This window comes from Bacillus rossius, chromosome 17, assembly GCF_032445375.1.
Source record: "Bacillus rossius redtenbacheri isolate Brsri chromosome 17, Brsri_v3, whole genome shotgun sequence".
NCBI classification, from domain to species: domain Eukaryota; kingdom Metazoa; phylum Arthropoda; class Insecta; order Phasmatodea; family Bacillidae; genus Bacillus; species Bacillus rossius.
The window spans coordinates 39,763,025-39,789,241 of record NC_086344.1 but is presented as its reverse complement, the minus strand read 5'-3'; the positions used below and the strand labels follow the sequence as shown (position 1 = coordinate 39,789,241).

Genomic DNA, 26,217 nt, shown 5'->3' with positions numbered 1-26,217 from the left:
TATCATCCCGCCTCGCTGACACAGATACACCCCTGACTAGGTGGGCCCCTTAAGCACGCTTTCAAGAAAACAGTATTCATTTTCTCCTGATAGATAATTTAAACTAAACACAACTGGAAGAAAATCAACAATAAAATAACTACACACTCTAAAAAGAATTAAAATTTATCTCTCTTAAAAATAAAGATTAATTTTACAAATACTTTGCAAACTTAAAAGTGGTACTGAGCAATGAATACTGCTGACACTTTCTTAGTTTGTCAATGTAAAGCAATAGTTGTGCAGTTGTCTAGATCGTAAGCTTCAGGGCCAGAGTCACTGACCTCTTCTAGGTTATCAAATGAACCCAGAAGCCAAGGAGCTGTGGTAAGCAGTTGTGTTTGAATATGCTCTTCAGTAACAGTTATTGGCACAGTGTAAAACTGTTTCAGTCATACTCGATAAAAATCAATCCTCTTAAAAATCAGCAGGCCAGCAGCAAATTAACTATCGAACATGCAGCGCAGTGTTCTTAAAACAACAGAAACCTAATCAGTAAGCACTCTGCATTGCGTGCTAACGAGGAGGAAGCCAAAACTCTGCTGTCAGTCTGCCACAGAAAGATTGCGCATGAAAACAACAAAATAAGGCGGTGCTTACCGAAAAAGTTGTCGTTAACTGCACACGCGCAATATCGTCCAGGATCAGCCAAGAAGCAAGGAACAAACAAGAAGAGAGAAGCGTGTTAGCAGTGTTAATAAAAACAAGACAAAACTCAAACGTAAAAGAAGGCGATTAGTAGACTCAAGGAACAAAATGTTCACAATCCTGTAACAAAAATTCTTAGATCCACAAAAATCAATCCAAAAAAAAATTGGGACTAGTTTTTGATTCATTTTTGGTCAATAAATAAGACTTAAGCACTGTTCTAACAATTTGAAGAACCTTAACCTATTAAAACTTAAATACTAAATTCTAATATGTGATATGATGCTTTTATAACACCAAACTTTCTTAAAAATTAAATAATCTAAACTTTAAGTCACTATAATGAAATTGGAAACATTTACAATTTTTTAACCAAAACTGTAATTATTTAAGAAACTTTTATGTTCATGATAAGTGAACACCCAAACACACAAATAGTTCCATTTCTTTGATCTGAAAAAAATATATCTGGCAACATGCTATGTACACATGGCCTTGAATCAGTAAACAAAACCCAATGGTAGCCACGTGATTTCCACGTTGTGACATTTTTCACAGACATTTTTGTGCAAAGACCATATTTAGGTGGCATAAACATAGTTTAATAAACCCTAAAACAAGCCCTCATAGTGTTTTTAATTAAATACCCAACACATGTTCCCCATTTAGAATAACCTTACATTTAAATATAACTTTGAATTCGGGACATCAAATACTAAGATGAACAAAGAATACTGGACGACTTTCAATACAAAAGCACCTAGAATACAAAATGAAATAGACTATAAACTATAAGACCATTCCAACATAATACAAAGTATATAAGACTGTCTCCAAAACATGACACCAATAAAGAGACCTTGAATACTTAAGGCAACCTTGAATCTAGGTTAGATATATACCTGTTATAAAATAATAAAATCACAAACTAAGGAAAGAAAAAAATTTGGAATAAAAAAAAGTGGACCAAAGAATTTTGGGTAAAAGATTGAGAACGTTACTGAACACACACACACAATCCAAAGCTCAGTGAGTGTCGGCTGTGTTGACTCCCACCACACACATCACGGGTGGAGACGAGAAAGGCCGGTGAGTAGCACACACACGATGTTGCAGCGATGCTCAAGTTATACAAAGGTGAGCACAAAGTTAGCAACAAGTTTACATCACACAGTTGCGTAGTCAGCTCAGGAAAATGTGTAGTTACATAACTGTCATAATACTGTACCGCACCGGTGGGAACACCTGACAATTCAGATGTACATACTTAGATCCGACCTCAAACACTGTAAAATACCACGGGAATTATTCGTTACTGGGGCTGTGCGGTTCTGGTTTTTATTGGTCGGTTCGGTTCTGGTTCGGTTTTACATTAAGAACCCTGTTCTGATTTCAGTTCTAATAAAGGAAAAAAGAAATCTGAGTTCTACACTAAATATACATATATGAATAATTTTTGCTCGGTCATTATTTGGTTATGAAAAACAATTCAAAACACAGAATAGAGGAGTACAAGTACTAGCCCATAACTTTATTTTGTTTACGAATTTTTAAGCTAACCTCACACCTTGAAATAGGTAAACCAATAGATGCTGGCATCAAAATCCTGATGGCAAAGATACATTCTCATTTCGTGGTTCAGTATTTTTTAGCACTAGTTATTTAATTTATGTAATATGTTGTTTTAAGTGTTCAGTTTTAACTTGCTTTGTTTTGTAATGCAATATTTTTCGCTTGCCCACTTTGTTTGCATTGTAGTTGGTTCTCAACATATAAATGGCCAGAAATCTTAGCATTCCAACCGGCAAACAACAGTCCTACCAATATATGAGACACACTGAAAGACGCTATATTGGTTTGAACAGTTTTTGTGCCCTAACAACTTTTTGTGTTATTGATTAAAATTTGTTTTTGTTAATGCAGAGATTGCATGGAAAAATGTTTATAGCAGCCAATTGTTATAAACTCCAGGAATACTATTTTAAAATATTATGCTTTAGAAAGACCAAATTTAACTTAACGAAATTATGGTCTGAAAATTGATGGAACTAAGTAGGCATCTCTGGTTCTCTCTCTCCCCCAAGATAAATATACTCAATAACACATTTTACACGAGATGCTGGAGACATTGAAAGAATGTTTTCTCCTGCAGAATAAACATCTCAGAACGTGATGTAAGAAGTTACAGAAAAGTACGAAAAATACCCTGAACCGAAACCGAAAACTTCAAAAATTGTTTTTGGGTGGGTATTTTAAAAGAATCGAAAAATTGGGGTTCGCACAGCCTAATCATTACCACTGCCATGAAGTGATAAGACCCCCGTAAGGGGGAGGGGGGGCAGCTTTCCCCAAGCGCTGGACTAGAATCGGATGCAGAATGGGCCAACAAATTATTTTGTAGAGAAAAAAAAATGTGAAATAAAAGGTGAATAGAAAAAATAATTATACAATACATACTAATACTACTCAAGTTTTCTGTGAAGATCTTTATCTTTCAGTGTCTAGTGAGTTTGTGTCCAGGTCACAGAGAGCAAAGAAATACTAGACCAACAGTTCCCAATTTTGTTCGGCTAGAGAACCCTATGATCGACTTTCTTTTGGCAGAACCCCAATTCCTTCAAAGAAAGTTATTTGACAATAATTGTGAACATTCAAACCAAATTTATTTTATTTACACCTTTTGTAATAAAAGACCCCTGATACCTCATTGTTTGTATGTTGTAGTGTTCTATAATAATATGCCACACTGTGATTTTAAGGTTTGGCAGATGATTTGGTACAATATTCGTTATCAAAGGATATTTCTTTCCAAATGACACTAAAAATGTAAAGTAAGCATACGAAATGTGCATTAAAGATCAAATATCAAAAAGACATTTTCTAATCATTGGTGGATATAGCCATTCGGTCAGAATCATCTTGTATGTTTACGATGGACTCACAGAACTACAGGACTAGACAGTGTACAATGGTAGAATATTCAATGATGAGGTAGGAAGCGGGGAGGGATGCGCTTATCACAATTTCTGCCCTGGGTGAAGGAAGACTAGATTCACCCCTGGCTCCGACAGTGTCTGTGTTCCAGAACTAAGTATTACAAGCAAATGTTGATCTGTTGGACAGATAAGGCAACAAACAAAGATGCACTGAGTCAAATAAGAATTGCGTGGAAACGTTAGGATCAAAAAATTGACAAGACTATTGGGACATGTTTTAAAGCAGTGTTAATGCAGCGAAGAGTAGAACTGTAGAGAGCAGAACTACAGACGTAGACGCAGACGCGGGACAAGACAAGTGAAGCAGATCACGGCAGTCAAAGGATGTTCTAGTGGTGAGAAGTTGAAATGACAGGAGGGAATAGGGACTCACACAAGCAGAGCACAAGGTTCTCATGATACTTTGGACACAATGTAAATATTACTAGAACGATAGAAAAATGGCAGGAGTAGCATAAGTATGTCTAATCAAACTGAGGAAAGGAAGAGGTTGTAAAACACAACAGGCTCTACTGTACATGTAGTCACTTTACTGAGAAAAAAAAATAATACATCAGTAGTTCCAGTGTTTACGTGTCTGAACTCACCTGAATGCAGGAAGCAAATAGTTACGTTCAAAAAGCCAGCAAATAATATAAGCACTGTCGAATGCAGTCAAATTAATTTTACATAATTTAGTTACAAATGACTGTTTCTAAACGGAAAATCATTACAATGATATTCACCATTACAACACAAGTCTCTCAAAACTTCAAAAAAAAAATTTTTGCCACTGAAGTCAGTGTTTTTTTGGTTGTATAAAGAAAATAATTGAAGTACATGTCCAGAATCAGCGAATGGTTAATATCTCCATTATTTCATGTTTTCGAGGACTGGCACAAGGGTTACAGGACATAAGTAAGTGTATTAATTCTTGCAATGCTGTAAAATATTAAACAAGTTTAACTTACACCGTTACACACTTACGTCAAGAAGAATGGCCGGAAAAATGTGTCGTCAGCCAGGGCACTGAGAGGAACTTTACCTAACAATTTGAGGCAAGAGCATATGGTGAATAACAATATACAGAAATAAAAGCAAACCTGAAGTCAACACACCGCCAAACATCGAAATGCAGGTTAAAATTACGCATAATACCAAAATGCAAGGCAAAACACAAAATGCAGCAAAATTTACCACAGTTACCTGATTTTGTCTACTTTAATATAGGTTATGATTGATTTCTTAGTGTACACATTTTAAGTGTCTTACCACAAATTGTTAAAGCAGTTAACCACCGTAATTGTGCTTGATATTTCACGGGTTTTGATTATTAATCACAATAAGGAGGAAATCCACTATTTTTAATGACAAAATAAGCTTTTTTTTATAACACCGTATAATCTTAGGTATAATAATAATGAGATATTAATTTGAGGATAGTTATTCTGAAGCCTCCATGCGGTCATGCGGTGAAGTGGTTCTTACCTGACGAGGCATACTCTCCCGGATGGACCCAGCTGCCTGCAACACAGCACACATCGCTCACTGCACACGCACAAGACTTAGCACGGCATGAACGCACACTGCGCATACCCATTCATTCCAATACACTGACTCAGCATAAACACCCTCACAATTCTGACAACTAGTACCACCATGCTGAAACAAATACCTTTGTAGAAAACACACACCATTATAAATAAGTCACTAGAGACAGAGATATTTTTTCCAGTGGCTGTTGATCATAATTAGGAATAATCAGTTGAACTTGATTCAAGTAGATGACTGCTACATGCCTGTATTTAGTAATCAATAATTTCGAGTGTGGTACACTTTTAACACACAGTCCAGTCTTTTTCGAAGCCCAGATATCATTTTGAAACACGGGCCAGATAACCGTTTTTTAAAGAATACAAATTAATATTAAGGTCCTACAATTGTTGTATAATTTGTTGCATACCGGGAACCAATTAATGCAATGTGTAGAATGCAATGAAGAAAAATAATAATTCTCTTAAAGACAGTATCTGTAAAAAATAAGAATAACCAGGAAACAATATATAATGTACAAAAATATATAAAATATTTTTCAAAGGTTCTGTGAGAGTATCATGGCTTCAAAACGGTGTCTGCTGAACACATACTCTGCATATGCAAACAATACACACAGTAATATTTCTCAAGCGGGCGGTCAGCGTGCCGACTCACCCGTGATGTCGGCGCCGTCGTCTATCTCGCCCAGCGCCTCCGCGTCCTGGAAGCTCAGCTCCTGGTACAGGGTGTTCCCGCTCCGCTGCTCCCTGCACACAGCGCTCGCTCACGCCCTGCTCTCCGCCGGCACGGAGCTGACTGACCCACACTCGCCCCTGCTTCTCCGCCTTCTACTGCTTACATACCTCATATACTTCACTCTGGATACCTACAAACACTTTGTTTCATTCATAACATCCCAACACCAATGTTAAAGCTCCTCTTTCAAGATTAATTAACAAGGATAAAGATTTCATAGCTTTATTATAGGTCAATTTTGTTTTTAAAGCAGGAGATTTTGATGTTGTATTTTTGTATTTTTTATATATTGTCTTCATTCATAAAAAAAAAGTGTATTATTCAAAAATTATGTAACTTAAGAATATTTCTTAACACGTGTCTTTTCAATTATTATAATTTCCCTGACAATTCTTTTTTTCCTGAACTTTCATTGAGATGGTTTCTTTCTTTACCAAAACCTCACGGCAGTGGTTGCGAAACACTGCTCCAGAGCAGCGGTTCCCAGAAGGAGTTCCGCGGAACCTCGGGGGTTCCGTGAGTCAGTACGAGTGTCACACGAAGCAGGCACAATTACTGTCGAATAACTTCCTTCGAGGCCAAAAGAAAAGTGGGAAGAAACTGGGAACCGCTGCTCCAGAGTGCGAGGCTGTCGAGGCTACTGACTTCTTGGTCTTGCTGCGGCCGATGGGGGACACGATGGTGGAGGGCAGACCCTCCACGTCCTCCAGGTCGGGGGTGGAGTCCTTGGTGCCGGGGCTGAAGCCGTCCACCCAGCCTCCCTCTGCCGGGGCAACAGAGCGACAAGCACGTTACACACTGCGATGCTGGCTCGTGACCAGGACTGTTCCCGCATTCAGCTCTCAGCCGAGCACCAGGTATCAAGTGCTTGCTTTGTTTGTTTGCTGGCCGGTCATTTCACTCTACTTGTATTATTAAAGGCTAATCTTGATAATTAAGGTCTACTAGTTATGTATGGTAAAAAACAATAAAATGTTTACATAACAAATACATGATACATATATAGTGTTTCATTTTTTTAAATTTAATTTAGATTATTTTATACTATTTAGTAGTAAGATGCCTTAGGCATCCACTGAAAAATTATGAATATAAAAAATACTTTAATTTAATATACACAAAAATTTTCCAAAAAAACTTAATTTTTTTTTTTTTTAATATTGTACTAATGAAAATTATTTCTGACGTATACAGTAGAACATAATGTTCCCGATTATAACATGATATTTTAAAAGTCCAAAAAAAATTTCCCCATAAGGACAACGTATTTATTTCCAGCATATAACGTTTCAAGAATAGTACAGTAGTACAGTTCCTGCTTGTGTTTGCTTCATGAATTTCGACAAATTTAAAAAAAAAGTTTCGAAAACTTAGTTGTTCCAACACTCGTCCCAACCACAGCTGTAGTTCAGCGAGGGGGGACTCACTGGTGACGGTGCCGCGGTGCTCTATGGGGACGGCGTCCGTCAGCTGGCCCTTGTCGGACGTCTCGATGTGCCGCGGGGCGGAGTCGTCGTCCGGCCCCCCCTGCATCTCCTGCGAGCACACGCAGGCACGTGCACGCTCGGGACACACCGCCGCCGCCCTCCGAGGACCAGTGCACTTCTGTCTTTCATCACGCCACGCCACTGCCAAATATTTGGAAGTTCAGGAGCAAGGGAAAAAAATTCTAGCAGCAGCCAGCAAGGAAAAACTATGCACTTCTGCGAGCACAGTAAAACCTCCAATCGCCAAAATCCTATCGACGGAAACGACCAACGTCGACGAAGCTAGGCCGGCCGACGTGTTTCTCGTGAAACCACGTGTCATTGCTGCTCAAAAACACGGCACAAAAGAAAAGCAGAAGATGATAGAAAAGCTTTTCTAAACAGTAAAAAAAAAAAAAAAAAAAAAAAAATGCACTACTGTATTTAAATGTCACTGAAAATAGGTTATACATGTATTTTCTAAACTTTAGTGTGTATTTTGTTAGAAAGTATTGGTAAAAAATTAAAAAGCATTACTTTAATTGACCTAAATCTTTCAAACATTAATTATAAACTTAACCCCAAATTTTCGTTACCCAACACCACCTCTGCCCCCTTTGTTTTGGTTACAAGTGGTTGTACCACAGTTCTACTTTTAGATTTTATTTGGGCATTCAAGTACTAAACGGTACTACATTTGTAGAAACTCGTACAACATCAGTAATTAAGAGTTAAATTATTGCAATTTAAATACCATTCCAGTTTCTTGAACCCAGTCATTCCTGTACAAGATTTTGTAATAACAAAACTGACTGATGTTTTCAAAACCTCTGAGCAGTAATAAGTTGGTGTCTTGGCAGAAGTTAGTCGCCGGCACGAAGAGTTGGGTGTCATGGGGACTGGCGTCCGGGGTTTGTAGAACCCTGCATTTATGTTTTCTACGTATAATATTACACTCTGTTTGGCGAAGCACAAGGCTACACAGTTCATATCCTCTTGGACAATCAAAAATTAAGGAGTTTTTAAGATACCTTTTACTTCATCGTCTTCATCACTATCAAGAGGTAGAAAAACATTTGCAATATTACAAAAGTGCCCCAAGAAAATAACAATTTTAAATAGTTAATGCACAAAAAATAATCTAGTTTGCTGGTTCGATTCTTACGGTTAAGCGCTTATTGTACAGACTTATCTCTGGAACTCATCTAACCCAAACAGTGTATCTGATTTTATACCCCTACCATTTACTATGGCCACCAATTATCTTTAACTTATAAGTTCAAAGTAAGACAATAAAACACACATTTTTCGTTTGAAGGTGAGATACATACCAACTATGAAAAACAAATACAAAACATATTTTATATGTAAAATCTAATCATGTGGCCCGACATTCCACAAGGCATTTGTTGCTGCCAAGTTGGAAACCAAAAAACATTAAAATACCTGCATTTATCCATTACATGACACTTATCAGTCTTTATTAAAGAGTTTTTAAGTATCCTTAGTGAAATTTAAGATCTATAAAGGGCCCAAATCATTTACAAAAAATTATGGCATTTTTAAGGATACATATTATGGAGGTGTACGAACCCTGGGCTAGCCACCATTTACCAATTTTTTCCTCCAAAATTATGGAAAAATATTAAGCGGTTTAGCTAAAAAAATAACTGATAAAGTTACCTGTCATGGAAGCACACTCGTCCATGGAATGTATTATGACCTACTACACATCAATTAACTACAAGCTATATGTACGTCCTGCGAGGTGGGTCTATCCTAGGTTCGATTCCTGTTCGATTCCTGAGACTTCTCCGCAGCAGAACCACTTCCTCCCTGCACCCAGGGTCGAGAGTTGTGTCCTAGCTTCACCTCCCTCACCCTGCAGAGGACATCTGCAAACCATCGCAGAATCAAGCCGCCAGAACAGAAGGCACAATTCTGTCACCCTCACTGCTGAGTTATTCCAAGTCACCACGCTCGGAACCGGGCTTTGCCATAAAATAGATTGTGGCAGACGATGAAAGAGACAGTACATTATGAAATTAAAATAAATGAAGATTCTAAAAATGTTGACCACATGGTTTCCATCTATATAACAACTCTACAGCCTTTGACTAAACGCCACAGTAAATCTAAAAAACTTATCACTCAAAAATTAAGAGGTAGTCACCAAACTGTGAATTTACGTGGTTCCCAAAAAAAAAATGCAGCTTCATCATTGCCAATCCTTCACTACACCATCATAGTCACAGACACACAAAAAAAAACCTGCTCACTTTTTTTGTTCTTTTGAAGTTGAAACGCGATGTAACAGAGCCCATGGTTGAATCCCTCCTGCATTTTTCGAACACTCCGCGAACATTTCCTTGCGAGCCGCCTCTCTGCGCTCGCGTCCTGATCCCCCGTCACCAGGCACGTCTCCTGTCAAATGCTCCGTGTTTGCCTTGCGCACTGTTTGCGCAGAGACAGAACAATGCTCCCCGCAGATAACCAGAGCGCACGGCAGAGGCTGGGAGGAAGAGGGGAAAGGGGAGAGGACAGAGGACAGAGTCCCTGCCCTCCCACGTCTGGTCCTCCGACGACTACGGCAGGGCTCGTCACTTCCCGACAACCAGGTTCGTGTTTAGCATGCAATTATTATATCATCTTTCTTTCAGAATTACTTACAACTGTAATAATACATTCACTAGACACTATTTCATGGTCTTAGAAAAATTAACCAGTAACAAAATATATAAAATAATCAAACTTAAAATAATTAATGATGGTATACAAAATAATATTTTTAATGTTAACAAGCAGAGCAGTCTCAATCTGGCATCAGTGGGCGCTACTTCTGAACTGCAAACTAAGCGTGAGCCATTCTACAGTCAGGGACAAGATTATATGGCGAATTGCGATAAAAACAGAAATAACACCACAAAACATATCAAATATGTATGAGATATATTAATAAGGGTATTAAATTTAATGAGTAGATTTTATTCACATGAAGTTTGTCCAAATTTATCATCTAAATGGATTGGGAAAAAATTAATTTTGCTTGTTTAAGGTTGCCTCTCCTAAATTGTCCACATATTTCAAACAATAAAACTTGGCAATATTTTTTATATCAAAAAGTTCTGATCTAGACATGATTTATATTAATCATTTTATTGTAAAATTTTATCATTGTTTTGGTGAAATAAGTAAAAAAAAAGAAAACTCTATTTTGGTGCCCTACACTATCTGTATGAACAATTTGTTAAAACAAATTTCCCTGACACTTTCTATAACAAAATTACAAATTTCCCAGGAAATTTTTTAAAATAATTTACATACATATTTCGTAACTGACTAAAACAAATAAAAGCAATCCAGCCTCCACCATCCCTATAGCTGGTTGTTCAAACAGAACCTTCCTTGCATATGCCATTTACAGAGTGTATGACTATCAACTACAGCATGTCCATAAAAGACTGTCCCAGTATCAATTGTAAATTACAACAGTTTAATTTAGACTATTTACAACAAATCATACATCAAATTAAAGATAAACTAACCTAATTTTTTTTTTACAAACGTTAATTTATGTGCATCTTTAGTTATACAGCACACATCCAACCTAAAGTCCCATTCTCACCACACTTTGGTTAACACGTCCGGAGTAATGGAAGCAATAGCCCCTTCAATTCTGTGTCCCAACTCTGGCAAATCATTAGGTAGTTTTCATAAAGCCCCAAAAGGAAAAAAATTGCATGGCGTTACGTCAGGTGAACGAGGAGGCCAGCGGAAAAGAGCTCTGTCGTCTCGACCATTGCGACCAAACTAACGGTTAGGGACTTGGACGTTCAACCACTCTCTTGTACAAAGAGGGGCTCCATCCTGTTTACAGGTTCACTAATTGGGAAAAGGGTCATTCTTTCGCGCTGCGAGAAAACAAAAATTAAGCATTAGTGCAGTGCACTTATGTAAAACTGCTTGAGTTGCTTTTTAATTGTGACCTGTAATGCTTACAGTTGATAGTATTAAATTTTATAACTGGGAAATTCTTTTATGGACATTCTATAAAGCAAGCACCACGTGTGGAAAAAAGGAAAAGAAATGTGTTGAAAGTAGGGATGTGCGAGTACCCGATATTTTCGGGTAAGGTTCAAATCCAGAATTACCCGAACCCGGAATCGTTGTACGTACATGGATTCGAACAGTATTACGAATATTCACAAAAGTTATAAATTAATTTAATACAGCTCAAAAATACTAGCAGTGAAAAATAAAATTAGGCTACTATTACGTAAGTATTTATAATATGATGTATCAAAGAAAGATATGTAAATTAAATAATTAACACAGTGACAGTAAAAGAATTTCGAGAATTCGAGAGCTTAAACTATAATTACGAATTCCGTCATACAGCAAATTATAAACTAAAAACAATTACATAGATACATACCTACAAGAAAAAAACGTCTTGGCTATTTATTGGAGAAAAAATGGCTTCGTTTGCTGAAACGTTTATAAAACTGAGATTTCCCTGCGGCGTGCAGTTTATTACGATTCAGTTGGAGAATCGAATATGTTTTGGTTTTCATATTTTAAAGTGTTTATTATTATTTAAGTTTACGTAATTATAAACATTTCAATCTCAGTGTGATAAATAATTGCCAGTAGTTACAGTTAGAAAAAAGACAACACACAGACATTATTTTTAAATTAATCAGTTATTTTTAAATATTCTGTGCTTGATATTCAGAATCGGACTCATATCTCAAATCTTGCCAGGGATTCGAATCGGATTCTAACCGAACTGAAAATCAAGGATTCGCACATCCCTAGTTGAAGGCGTGGGTGATGGCACACTGCACACGCACCTGCAGCTCGTTGCGCAGGCTGGTGCTGGAGTGGTTGCTGTCGGGCGGAGAGGCGTGGCCCGAGAAGTCCCCGGGACTCGTCACCGAGCGCAGCCCCGCCTCCAGCGACGCGAAGCCATACGACATGGGCCCCGACGACCTGCGGCATCGCACGCCTCAGCACGGCCGCCGACACCTCGCCTCTCCCACTCCTCCGGGCCTAACTGCCGAATTAGTTCTTCACCAATAACTAGAGCAGGGCCGGCGCGTCCATATAGGCGAACTAGGCAACCGCCTAGGGCGCCAAGTAGTTGGGGGCGGAACAGCGCGACACATAACAGCTGATATAATATGTTTAACAATTATTGAAACTAGATCAAAATTGATTTTTGTAACAGTTTCGAATGTTTATATTGATATAAATTCACGGTGACCTGTTTATGATTTGTAATAAGTAAAAAAGTAAAAAAAAAAAAACACAAGATTGCTTACATTTGATTGTTGACAAAACCTTAGGCTTAAGTGATGTATTTTGAGGCAAAGAAAATTTTTTTGGGGTGTCCGGGGGGGAGGGGGGGGCGGAATTCAGGTTTTTCGCCTAGGGCGCCAATTTACCTTGCACCGGCCCTGAACTAGAGACATGCAAAATTCGCGGATTCATTTCGCGATAGGCTATCATCAAAACAACTACTATACCTTCGTACCGCTTCCTGCGATTGGCCCACATTTTATCCGGGGAACTGCGAGCCGACGGGAAAACACTAAACCAAGAAAGTGCCGAATTACGGACAGCCCAGTCGAGACGTCTATCGCACGTCAGTAGCCGATGAACGGATGTCATTTCCGCGAGTATTTAAATGACTGTGGAGTCTACCCTGGAGGTCGATGAATCCGCGAATTTTGCAGGTCTCTACCAATAACTATCAAACATTCAGTCTGAATCGCACCTCGTAGGCATACCCCAGTCCACTACTGCAGCAGGCAACCATCAATTATTTTATTACACTTCTGTCAATAGCATTGAAGTCAATGCTTGTGATCAAAGTGCTGACATACTCACGAGCAAAAATAAATGGGGAGGGAAACTTTTCGTAACATTTAGATGCTGGTTTGGATAAGAGGTAGAAATTATACGTACAAGGAACTGGTACAAATCAAAATTAGTCTCTGCTATAGCTTTAATTTTTCAGTAATCTCATTATTAAAAAAAAAATTCTATGACTACCTAAGAATTTTCCTAACTTTCCTGAATTTTCCCCGTTTTCCATGTTTTCCCTGTTGAAAGCCACCCAGCCGGTGTTGGGCCAAATTAAATTTTAAAAAATCTGTCCTCGTTAGATACTCCCACTTATTAAACCTGGGCAGAAGTGCTACTCGAGATGTTGAACGTAAAGATCTCAGTAGAAATATACGGCAACAAACAAAGATGACTGACATACTGCGTACATATACTGCGTACACCTAGATAATAAAAAGTTAATTCACATCAGCAACAATTTCTTTCACTACTGTGAACTGTGATCATTGTAAAATTCACTGGAAATTTTTGTGAGTAAGCCTCAATTTGGTCGAGTGGAACTACAGCACTCAGCTTAGTAAAACTCTAGCACTCGACTTAGTGCAACTCTAGCACTCGACTTAGTGCAACTCTAGCACTTGACTTAGTGCAACTCTAGCACTCGACTTAGTGCAACTCTAGCACTCGACTTACTGCAACTCTAGCACTCGACTTAGTGCAACTCTAGCACTCGACTTAGTGCAACTCTAGTACTCAACTTACTGCAACTCTAGCACTCGACTTACTGCAACTCTAGCACTCAACTTACTGCAACTCTAGCACTTGACTTAGTGCAACTCTAGCACTTGACTTAGTGCAACTCTAGCACTTGACTTAGTGCAACTCTAGCACTTGACTTAGTGCAACTCTAGCACTTGACTTAGTGCAACTCTAGCACTCGACTTAGTGCAACTCTAGCACTTGACTTAGTGCAACTCTAGCACTCGACTTAGTGCAACTCTAGCACTCGACTTAGTGCAACTCTAGTACTCAACTTACTGCAACTCTAGCACTCGACTTACTGCAACTCTAGCACTCGACTTAGTGCAACTCTAGTACTCAACTTACTGCAACTCTAGCACTTGACTTACTGCAACTCTAGCACTCGACTTAGTGCAACTCTAGCACTTGACTTAGTGCAACTCTAGCACTCGACTTAGTGCAACTCTAGCACTCGACTTAGTGCAACTCTAGTACTCAACTTACTGCAACTCTAGCACTCGACTTACTGCAACTCTAGCACTCAACTTACTGCAACTCTAGCACTTGACTTAGTGCAACTCTAGCACTTGACTTAGTACAACTTGAGCACTTGGCTTAGTGCACCTGAGCAGCCAGCTTAGTATAATTCAAGCTCTTGGTTGGTGAATGTTTGTAACCGAATCAAACTCTTTCAAGCAAATAATATGAATGATGATGTCAGCACAATAAATAAATTTATAGACACTTGAATTAATTGTTTTGCTCTAGTAAAAACTACACACAAATAATTAAGTTAGGGCACAGCAGAATTTTGTTTAAAGGTTTCTTTCTCATAATCCAAACATTTGGACTATTACAAGGAAAACCTTTTAACCTAGGAACTTTTTCAAAGGGCTTTACTTGGAGACAAGGGTAATTGCTTAAAATACCCCAAAAAACTCTTCGATCACAAAATTGGCATCACAATTTTTTCAACAACATTTTATCAACTTCCTTTCTGGAAATAAATTCCTTGCAAATTAAGTAAATTGTACCAGTAAGAGTAATTTACTCTACAGATAATTTTTTCTTTCCTAACATACAGTTAAGTACGTGAATATTATGTGAAGGAGCACAAGTCACAAATATCTGTTCAGCAGAGAGTTATTTTTGTACATACACAACAAACAAAACTGAACACGGGCAAAAGTAATACAAAACATATTTACCATTTGCTGCAACGTACCTAATTTTAAGTCAGGAAGCTGAAATCAATAGAAACTAGGGACGGGTAGTAGTAACCCTTTTTTTTCTCGAATCCGAATCTCACATTCAAATCCCAAAGAGTGCAACGTCTCTACCCTTTTAAACACAAATTCAGGTGTGAAGGATCAAAAAATAAAATAATGTTCAATGAATGAGAAATATCAAGTATGGTGTCGAAAAATTGAACATTTCAAACTAAGTTTGCTGAACCAATATATATAGTAATTGTATCCAGTGGCGTAGCCAGGATTTGTCAATGGGGGGGGGTTTTAAGAAGCATGCGCCCCCCCCCCCCCCCCCGCCCCGTAATAAAGCGAGGGGGGCGTCCGGGGGTCCTCCCCCGGAAAAATTTGGATTTTAAGGTGTAAAATAGTGCTATTTCAGCAGTTTTTGGTTCTTAAATTTAAATATTGTAATGGTAAAAATTTTATTAATTTTAATATGATATTTGTTGAGTGATGAATAGGAAATTAATTAAATGTTTGGTGCTAAGGGGGGGCTACGCCACTGATTGTATCGGATAGTCATGCTACTGGATGGACAAGTGTTTGTGTGCTGCACCGGGACCTGCTCATGAGGGGCACGCCGAGGGCCGGGTGGCGCCGCGACGAGCCCTCCAGCCGCTCCGCGCTGCCCATCAGGATCTTGGTGCGCTCCATGTAGTCCATGTGCGTCTTGAACAGCTCCGTGTAGCGCTCGTGCAGCTTGCCGTACTCCCGCTTCTGCTCCTGCTCGCGCTCCTCCAGCCGGTACACTGCGACACAGCACGGCCCCGCGTCAGCCCCCTCGCTGTTCACTCGACAAGACTCCACACTCATTTAGTCTTAGTTCGTCACCACTCATTAAAATAAAAAAATAATAATTTTTTTAATAGATCAAATTACTCTGTATAAAACATGTTGTTCTTTAAAATTGAGCAGTTCCTCTTTAATCCAAGCAATAAATATTTCTCGAGGAAGGTGGAGCGTAATTTTTTTTTTACCCTCACTTCCATTTATAGTTGTCCATTAAATGTGAATAGTTTGAGATGGTCCACATATAAATAATAAATGTATATATTTTTTTTATGTTTAATTTTGCTTATTACATATGATATGAAAATTTGTAAGAAATTTTGTATTAGAAGGTCTCGATAATGTCGTAAAATTGATTTACAAGTTATTTGTTGACATCGTGTGAATTTATTTTTTGGTGCATTAGTTGTCTTAAATAGTTAATTAACATTAATAAAGAACATTTTAATATCTTTAAAATTCCATTTTTCATACTTTTAATGTATAATGTAAATCCTGTCAAGAGTTGTGTTTGCACTTAAGTTATTATGTTTTAACTAATAATAGTAAAAAAGGTTGACACAATTGCTTGTCCACTGACCGCTGTGTGATTTTTGTTTCTATGTCACGCACACCCTAGATGTCTTCTGACTGTTTTATTAAATTGCTTATTCATCACAACTAATTTTTTTTTTAAACATAATAAAATACAAAAAACCTAAGAATACTATTTTACATCTTTTTGTACAAAATAATATTTAAAAATACTTTGCACATGCCGTATTATAGACTTTATGACTATGCACTAAAAAAACTGACTGAAGAAAACATCTTCACATTTTGGGCAAAGGCAGACTGACCATGACATTTTTCACCTTAAATTACCATAATCCATCAGTGAAATATTAAAACTTCCCTGATTCCCAGTGAGCTTCAAAAAGACATGGGACACATATCACTTCACATTTATGGTTGACTTTGCCAACTACTATGTAGATTATGGTCAGCCAATACAATCTGTACCCTAACACTGCTAGGGAAATGCCACGAGGTTAATTAACTATTTAAGACAACTAATGAACCAAAAATTAAATTCACACAATGTCAACAAATAACTTGTAAATCTATTTTACGACATTGTCGAGACCTTTTAATACAAATTTCTTACAAATTTTCATATCATATATAATAAGCAAAATTAAACATAACAAAATATATACATTTATCATTTATAGGTGGACCATCTCAAACTATTCACATTTAATGGACAACTATGAATGGAAGTGAGGTAAAAAAAAAAAAACTACGCTCCTCCTTCCTCGAGAAATATTTATTTCTTGGATTAAAAAGGAACTGCTCATTTTTAAAGAAACTGGCTAATGGAGGAGTGCATCTTATATCAGACTAGCTGATATACCTGTGCTTCGCTAACCAACTCTATAGGCAGAACATTCTCGCACTGCTCATTACATATATAAAACTTTACTCTTAACCCACCCCTGGTCACCCTCTTGGGAGTGATTTACGTAAGATTGATCATTAGTGAATGATTATAGAGGATAAAGAACACTCCTGCCAAATTTCAAGTTTGTGTGTCTCATAGTTCCAGAGAACTGATGACTAGTATCTCATACAACATGGTACCTCTACGTCAACGTCATTCAATATTTCAAAGTCAATAACTCTTACAGTAAAATGTCGAGCAGTGGTAGCAGGTATTCCTGAAGAGAGCGTGCAGTAGTCACTGAAGTTTTGCTTCAAGGGCAGTCACAGACTCACTACCCTTGGCCTGGATCCAGGAGAAACATGTCTGATGAGGATCAATCACCCTTATACGACAGCTTTTCGTAAAGTACGCTCTGTTTGGTCGTTAAAAATAATAAACTTGTGAGAAAATGTTTATATCAACAGTTTTAGTTAACTACATACCTACTATACATCTTCACATAACCGCCATTCAGTTCCAAGCACTTTTCGCAATGCTGCACCAGTTTATTTAACCCCTCTCATAGAAGTTCCTCGCCTGGGAGTAAAACCAGTAGACGATCATAATTATATTTTTTGCTGCAATTGTTGACCCACGTTTCATTAAATCAACCAAAATGATGCCCTTTTCATCCCAAAAACCAGTAGCCATCATTTATCGACTTGAGTACGGAGACTACTTAAACATTTAGGCTACACGCATTGTGTACTCGCAGTACATGATCCCTACGACCAAAGCATCCGTTCCCTTCCCTGGAGGCGAACTTATATACACAGGAGTCAAAGAAACTGGTGCAGCATTAATAAAAGTACTTGAAACTGAATGGCGGTTACGTGAAAATGTGAAGTAGATATGTGGTAAACTAAAACTGTCAATAAAAGTATTCTCACACGAGTTTTTTTTTTTTTTTTTTTTTCAATGACCAAATGGAGCTTACTTTTCAAATAGCCCTTGTGAAAGCAATGCAATGTGGTGTGATTGAAAAATTAAATATATTATATTTCCTACGTAAAGAGAAATTTTAAGACTTGGGTTTGAAATTGTTCCTTATTTAACTATCACAGAAAAATGTACTATTCAAGGATTAATAAGTGATTGTGTTTCCCGAGATAGCGGGAGGAAATGCAAGGTACTGAACAGTAACACGACGGCTGACGACGGCTGCTCACCGTGGTCGGAGGAGTTCTTGGCCTTGAGCTCCAGCATGCGCACGATGGACTCCAGGCTCTCGATCTTGCCCCCCAGGTCCTTGCGCTCGTCCTCGCCCGCGTCTTCTATCTCCAGCAGTTTCTGTGGAGCAGCCCCCGCAGCCCTCTCCCTGGCCCTCACCGTGCAAACACTTTCACTTCCTTTTTAAAACCTAGCTCATTATTTCTTTCTCCAATAACTACTTTTAAACATAATTAAAAGTTTAAAATTCATCTTTATTATACACTTATGTTACAAATTACTACCTAAGAGACAAAATCTAAGAATGTGACTGTAATATATACAGGGGCGTAACAACTAAATTTCCAAAGGGAGGGGGGGGGGTGCAATATACCTTTTTATAAAGAATCATCTATCCCCCCTATTGAAGCGGGGCGATCCGGGGGTCCTCCCCCGGGAAAATTTATATTTCAAGGTGGAAAATGGTGCTATTTAAGCAGTTTTATTATCTAAAAATTGATTACACAGCACTTTCTTTGCCCCTGTTGGCCACCACTTCAAGGTTTCGGGGGGGGGGGGGGGGGGGAGGGGCAAAATACCCTTCCCCCCCCCCTGTTGCGCCCCTGAATATATATATTATTTTTTTTTTTTTTTTGAGATTGTTAGTGATAGAATACTATTTTTTTTTTAAACACATTTTCATTAGCTTCACTTGCAACAAACTAACCGTGTAAACAAATCTTGGATGTCAATTGGAACCTATTTCTAATTGTCGCATCGATTTTAAACTTTGCAAATATGTGCAATTGGAATGACAGTACAACAATTATGTACCAGTTAGGACTGTTAACAAATGGTTAGAAAAAAACCAAGTTTTTAAATAATATTCATACAGATTTTTACAGGGTTGGCTGATTCAAACCACAACTGTTCAAACCACGGTTTAAACCATAATTAAAATATGTAAAGTGTTTTTTTTTTTTTTTTTTTTTTTTTTTTTTAACCAAATGGGTTCTTTTAATGTATTTTTAAATAGAATATCTTAATAAATTTTAATGAAAGGTCAATTCCACTCTAATAACAATAGTCGGCTCATTAATGTTTCTTTTGATACAGGAACAAATAACTACATACCGTACTAATCAAAAGCTTACCATTTAAATTATCTGTATAAGTTGTCAACTATACCCAAAAATACTCCTCTGAAATTAAATTAATTAGTCATTGGTAGCCATAAGTGTAAAAAAAAATTAATAAATCAATTATTATTTTTTAAAAATCATATTTTGTGGAAAATCCCTGACAACTGTAAATCCCCTTTCTGTGGGAAACACTCATTCTGTGGAGAATCCTCCTCCTGTGGGGAAATACCAGTAAATATCTTACATTGTGGGTTTTCAGCAAAGTAAAAATAAAATTACGAAAATACCATTTTTTAACTCTAGATGTGTTTGTGTATTTACCCTGAAAATAGTGTTCATAAATTACTACCAGTTTCTGAGAAATTCCAGTTTTTAGCTCACATTTCAATATCTGTGCAAACTGTGGAAGACGATATTGCTGTTATTGACGTATGTAGACCACATAATTTCAGACCCAGGGTTAGTATGGATTTTGTGACAATTTCCAAATACGTCCATATTCTTATTTCTTTATATACTCATGTTCACCTCAGTTAAACTTACATATATTTTATTAAACTCTTTATGGTACATATCTTGAATAACACTGCCAATATATTAGCTGTTATGTTTATAACTTAAAGAGCACTCCATTTAAACAAAAACAAATAAGTTAAAATAGAACAGAAATAAAAAAGATAAGATCTAAGGTTATGTTACTCATCAAATCTAAATCCACATAATAAAGAATAGGTTATGTTGCTTACTATGGTATTTTTGTCCAGTTTTGCCAAATAACATTTTCAATGTACACCCAAGTTTTTGAAGTGAAAACTTCTTTAGCCCCATTGAGCGATTTTTGGTAGGGGCAAAATTATGGGTTCGCATCACCGACATGCTGTAGTAGCAATAAGTGAAGTTGAATTGACAGGTAGAACAATTTTCTTTTTTTTTAATTTAATTATGCAATGAATGTTGATTATTTGTGGATTAAGTTTTTTTTTTTTTTTTTCCAATGATAAAACTTCATTTCTTCTAATTTTAAAGCTATTATTGGTAGGGGAAAAACTTATGGGATTGCATCACAGACATGCTAGTGAAATAATACTAAAATCATTTTCTTACGTATATTTGACGTAGAAACGATGTAATATTACACATTTAAAAACAAAGATTTAAGTTTTTCACTTCTGTCGACAGTCCCCATGATTACTTTTTTTTTTTTGGGGGGGGGGGGGGGGGGGAGAGACCAGTCCAAAGGTAGTGCAAAATTATAAATTTCAGTCTACATATCGATTTTGTCTTTTGTGATTTTATCTGAGAATATGCTTTATTTTTCTGAATCGCTGACAATTTGCTATTGCATTTTTGGGTTCTTTAAGCTCATTTTTCAATTTTTTTCTCAGGAGACATGCTGTCTCGACACTAAATTCTTTCAAAAAATAAACAATCCCATTTGACTGTAGAGTTTTGATTCAGTTCTACTAGTGTGTCATCTTTTACAAGTCAATTAAATTTCTTTACAATTGTAAAGCTTTCACTTGAAGCTTGTAGACTTGTAGTTTTACGAAATAGGACACAGCTATCCCCACGTGCAGTCGATTCAGGATCACCGCAAGAGACACGTACGACACCCACGCACCAAGTTTAGGTCGTCAACAACGGGTAAAACAGATGGCCACATCAATGTGCAGTAGGCTACTTCAACAACTCAAGAGAAATGGTGGCCACTCTACTGCCAGTATCTAATTCCATGGTTTTTTTACTTGGTTTTACAAAGTCTTCTTGCTGACTGTCCAGGTAAAATAAAACTTAGTGCATCAAATTTTTTTACATTTAAATAAATTATAATATTGTTTATTTATAATTTATTTATTATTTATTAAGATTTATGACATGCCCACCAACAGTTATGACACTTTTATGGTGGGCCCAAAAAAAAACTACAAACCTAATACAAGAATTAAAAAAACACCAAGGTACAAATACACCAGAGAGACAGTCACTGCAAGAACGTCAGCACTACGCAAAGTGGCCCCCACCTACAAGAAGCAATCCACGACGATAGGCACCACCCGCAATAATAGAGTATTTCTCCTGAAAATAATTTGGCAGCATTTACGTCTCGGCCTGATATGAAAACATCCATTTTAACAAGAGTCAAACACAGCTGCAGGTTCATAGCTGAGCACATCGCTTCCACGGACTGAAATTCGTGACTGTCGCACTTCCTCACTAAGGCTGGTAATAGTTGCATAGAGGTCATAGTCCTTGAATTCTAGTCCCGTAGTCACTGGTTCAAATGCCATCTTGGACACGGGTTTTCTCACTAAGGTAGGTTCGTAAGTCATCTCCCACTAAGCCTCCCAACAAACGGGTGAACTACTGTCCGCTCGTCATGGAATGGACTGCAGAAATGTGGGGAGTTGCATGCCTCCCGTGTATCAGGGAGCCACAGTATATAACTGTGCACTGTAGCCAACTAGGCAAGTAAGTGTTTGGCATGCTGTGAAACTTGTTTAGTAAATTAATTAAAACAAGATATAAAACGCTTCACGTGTCTCCTATGCACACGCTCCGCTGTGATCTGGAAAGTATAAAAGAACGCAGTTCGAATTTCCATTAACACAAATTCTAAAGAAGAACCACTTTCATAGAAAAAAAAATAAAAAAAATTTCCAAAATGCTTTTTTTTTTACACGTCATGACATGTGTTTGAATCATTCCCTAAGAGGGCGTTGTGATACTTCACGTAGTTTACCAGTAGTTTATCATTCTACTGGATGGTTAGGTGTGGTTTATAAATTATTAATCTGTCATACAGTGAGAAAAGGAATTGATTGTGTTTGAGGTGCAAAGCTTTATAATTACCAAAATGTATTTGATTTTGAAAATAGGTATAAAACTTTCAGGAACATTGTTTCCGTAAGCAACTGTTGTGTATAACATATCCAATTTTATTTATTTTAAAGTAAAAAATTAAAATAAAGTAAGCAGCTGAATGTGTTCATGATTTGAAACTATAAAAAAATGACAAAATAATTTTGATTTTGAAGATATACATTATCGGCTTTGAAGTAAACTGGATACATGAGTACGGGAGTCAGCAGAAGAAATTGTTTAACATATCCAATTGTATTTGAACGTAAAATATTAATATAAAGAATTTTGTTTGTGATGCATAACTGTACTATGAAAAAAATATTAAATTTAATTGTGAAAACATGAATTGTAAAAATTTTATACACTAGATACGCAATAAGAAACTATTGCCTAAAAGAACACAGTCTATCGCCAGGATGCTGACTGATACGGCACCATGACACGTGATAAGTGAAATGTGTGGAGTAATGCTAGAATCCCACTAGCACGAAGGACGGCATGCGATGGACGTAAATATTATTCTAACCAATCACGTTCGGCACATCCGTGAAACCAGCGCGAAATAAATGAGGGAAGCAACAGAACTACCGACAAGAAATATTTTTATTTCCATTGCATTGTGAGTGTGACTTTACTGAAATGAACACCCGAAGTTTGTATTCGAAAGAAGCCCATCCAGGTGGATTGGTAATACAATTATTTTTAAGTGTAATATCAAGATTTTGTTTACTAAATTTATCCATGCAAGCTGTGAAATGTCTTCACATACAAAGATTTTTCCAACGCACAAATACTAAACCTGCAAACATTGATGGATGTCACATACGTTCCGTTTGGTATGTATGTAATGGCAAGTAGATTTTTTTATTTAATTTACAATCTTTTTTTGTAGCACAAATGGAAACTATATGTTCACATTACCATGATATTTTGCTTTCGCATCACATCCGTCGTGTTGTGGTGTCGCGCTATTGAAATACCAGCATTACTGTGTAATACAAACGTGCACAACACAATACCCCATTGGCATGCACTATCACTGCCAGTATGTACTGTTCGTGTATAATGCAATATGCCTCTTCTAACAGCACTGCATTATGTCCACATAGTTTTGATATTTCAGACATGCCTTGTATGCAAAATTAATTAAATTTCAAACGATTATCAAATTTATTTTATTTTTATTTTTTTATTTATTTATTATCTTCCTGTTTTATACACTCACAAAGTGAAATAGGAGTTGTCAATTGATTACAATATTATAAATGATAAAAATCATAACAAACAATATAATAAACATCACACAAAGTAAAAAAGGACATATTACCTATGTAAAAGCTAATAAATATAAAACAAAAATACACAATAAAATAATAAAATTTACAAGACAATAAGTATCTAAACATTAATCACAATTATGAAAAGATATTAGGTATTCATCCACACTGTAATAGGCTTTCTTAATAAGAAATTGTTTTAAACTTTCTTTGAAAACTGGAAATTTATTTATTTTAAAAGATAATTGAAGATCTTTAGGAAGTTTGTTTATTAATTTTGCTGCTGAAAAATAAGGATTCTTTTCATATAATGTTGTTCGATGAGATTTAAAATATATATCAGCCTTTTTTCGAGTATTATAAAGGTGGATATCATTATTATGGGGAAACTTAATGTTTGTTAACCCAAAAATTATTGTTTGATATATATATAAACTTGGCACAGTAAGAATTTTTAGGTATTCAAAATGGGGTTTACATGTAATTGAAGATTTAACGTTTTGAATTATCTGTATAATTTTTTTTTGCAAAATGAATACATTTTTCCAATAGCTAGATGCCCCCCAAAATATAACCCCATAGCTGATAATAGAATTAACATTAGCAAAATACATTGTTCTTACTGTATCATGAGTACATGTTTTCCTAAGAGCATTAAAAGCATAACATAATGAGCTTAGTCTGCTACATAAATTTGTGATATGTGTTTTCCAAGACAAATTATTGTCTATTGCTAATCCAAGTAATTTAATATTATCATTTATAGGAAAAATGTCATTTTTTAATTTTATTGGAGTCACAGGTACTTTTTTCATTAAGGGGGAGTTACTATTCGAGAAAAAAACCAGTGAAGATTTATGTATATTAAGTGTTAATTTATTAATTCTAAACCAGTTATCCATCTCTTGTAGAGTAATATTTACATTAGAATGGAGTATCTCTATATTCCTATCACACAGTATTATGGAAGTATCATCTGCAAACATAGTGGGTTTGCCAGATGTTAGGCAGTTTGGGAAGTCGTTAACGTACAGTAAAAATAATAAAGGACCTAGTACAGAACCTTGAGGAACACCAATTTTTATATTACAAATATGTGATTTATATTCTATAAAATGATTTTTTTCATTATATTGAGTAACACAAACAAGCTGAGTTCTGTTAGTCAAATATGAGTTAAACATTTCCAATGATGTTTTTGTAATACCGTAATTTTTCATTTTATGAATCAGTATATCATGGTCCATACAATCGAAAGCTTTAGATAAATCAGCAAATATTCCAGCAACAAAATATCTATCTTCTATCCCTTGTATGACTTCATTTATAAGATGATATAAAGCAAGCTCAGTTGATTTTTTTGGTAGAAAGCCAAATTGGTTTCCAGAAATAAGATTATTCTTATTGAGATAGGCAAATGAAACAAAAGCAAACTAATTATGGCTATGCCTACCCCAATGAAGTGCAAAGTATAATTTTTCATCATTTGGTAGTCTTCAAAGCAAAAGTAACTTAGTTTGGTAATTAAAAAAAAAAATTGAAAAACCATGCAATATTTCACCTGCTCCGTTGTCTTCCTCAGCTGCTTTTCTCGCTCATATTGCGTAACCAGTTGTTCATTGTCTTCCCTTAACAACTCCAGCTCGACTTCATGCTCTTGATTCTCTGTGTAGGAAAGGTCTAAACACTCCAGCACATTAACCACGAGTGGCATGAGGTCTTTTACAACAGCCTCGTCATATTTAGCGATCATTTTTTCAAACTCTTGGTAAATACTCCCAGCTAAGGATTGAACCTTCTCTGACATGACTACATGGGAATCCTCATGAGTCCCGTACACCGTTTCTTGTTCCATTTCCATGTTTTCCACACAATATTTACAACTTAAATTATTAAAATACTGTTATATAATCGTTACGAAACATCGACTGCATAATTATACAATCATATGCAAATCCATTATTCTTACTTTTGTATCTACACACATCCATAGCTCATTTTCAAAATACACCATAGTCACAACACTACACGTAAATGACATATAAAAAGTTATTGCACTAGAGATGCGAAACTACATGAAAACAACTACGACCTATGTTTTGGAATACACTTATTGAATGTGTTCAATACCACCACTCCACCTCTATAATTTAAAGCCGATATACGAACTATAAATAAATATTAAAGCGAATTAATAAAAAAAGAGTAAAATGATTAAAAACAATTTGTTTGTTTAAAATAAATTGTTACACTAATGATAGAAAGGTATTGA

The 26,217-nt window shown here is 36.5% G+C and overlaps 1 protein-coding gene across 1 annotated transcript in view; it reads right to left on the bottom strand.

Annotated features, from left to right (window-relative positions):
• The window catches only part of LOC134540975 (C-Jun-amino-terminal kinase-interacting protein 4), a 90,082-nt gene extending 64,087 nt beyond the window's left edge, over nucleotides 1-25,995 (bottom strand). The window contains 9 exon segments of the mRNA XM_063384072.1: nucleotides 640-657; nucleotides 5,151-5,186; nucleotides 5,874-5,965; nucleotides 6,600-6,717; nucleotides 7,382-7,490; nucleotides 12,274-12,412; nucleotides 15,824-16,010; nucleotides 18,685-18,805; nucleotides 25,507-25,995. Coding sequence (XP_063240142.1) covers nucleotides 640-657; nucleotides 5,151-5,186; nucleotides 5,874-5,965; nucleotides 6,600-6,717; nucleotides 7,382-7,490; nucleotides 12,274-12,412; nucleotides 15,824-16,010; nucleotides 18,685-18,805; nucleotides 25,507-25,806 — 1,120 coding nt within the window. The 5' untranslated portion in view covers nucleotides 25,807-25,995.
• Between the last annotated feature and the right edge of the window lie 222 nt (nucleotides 25,996-26,217).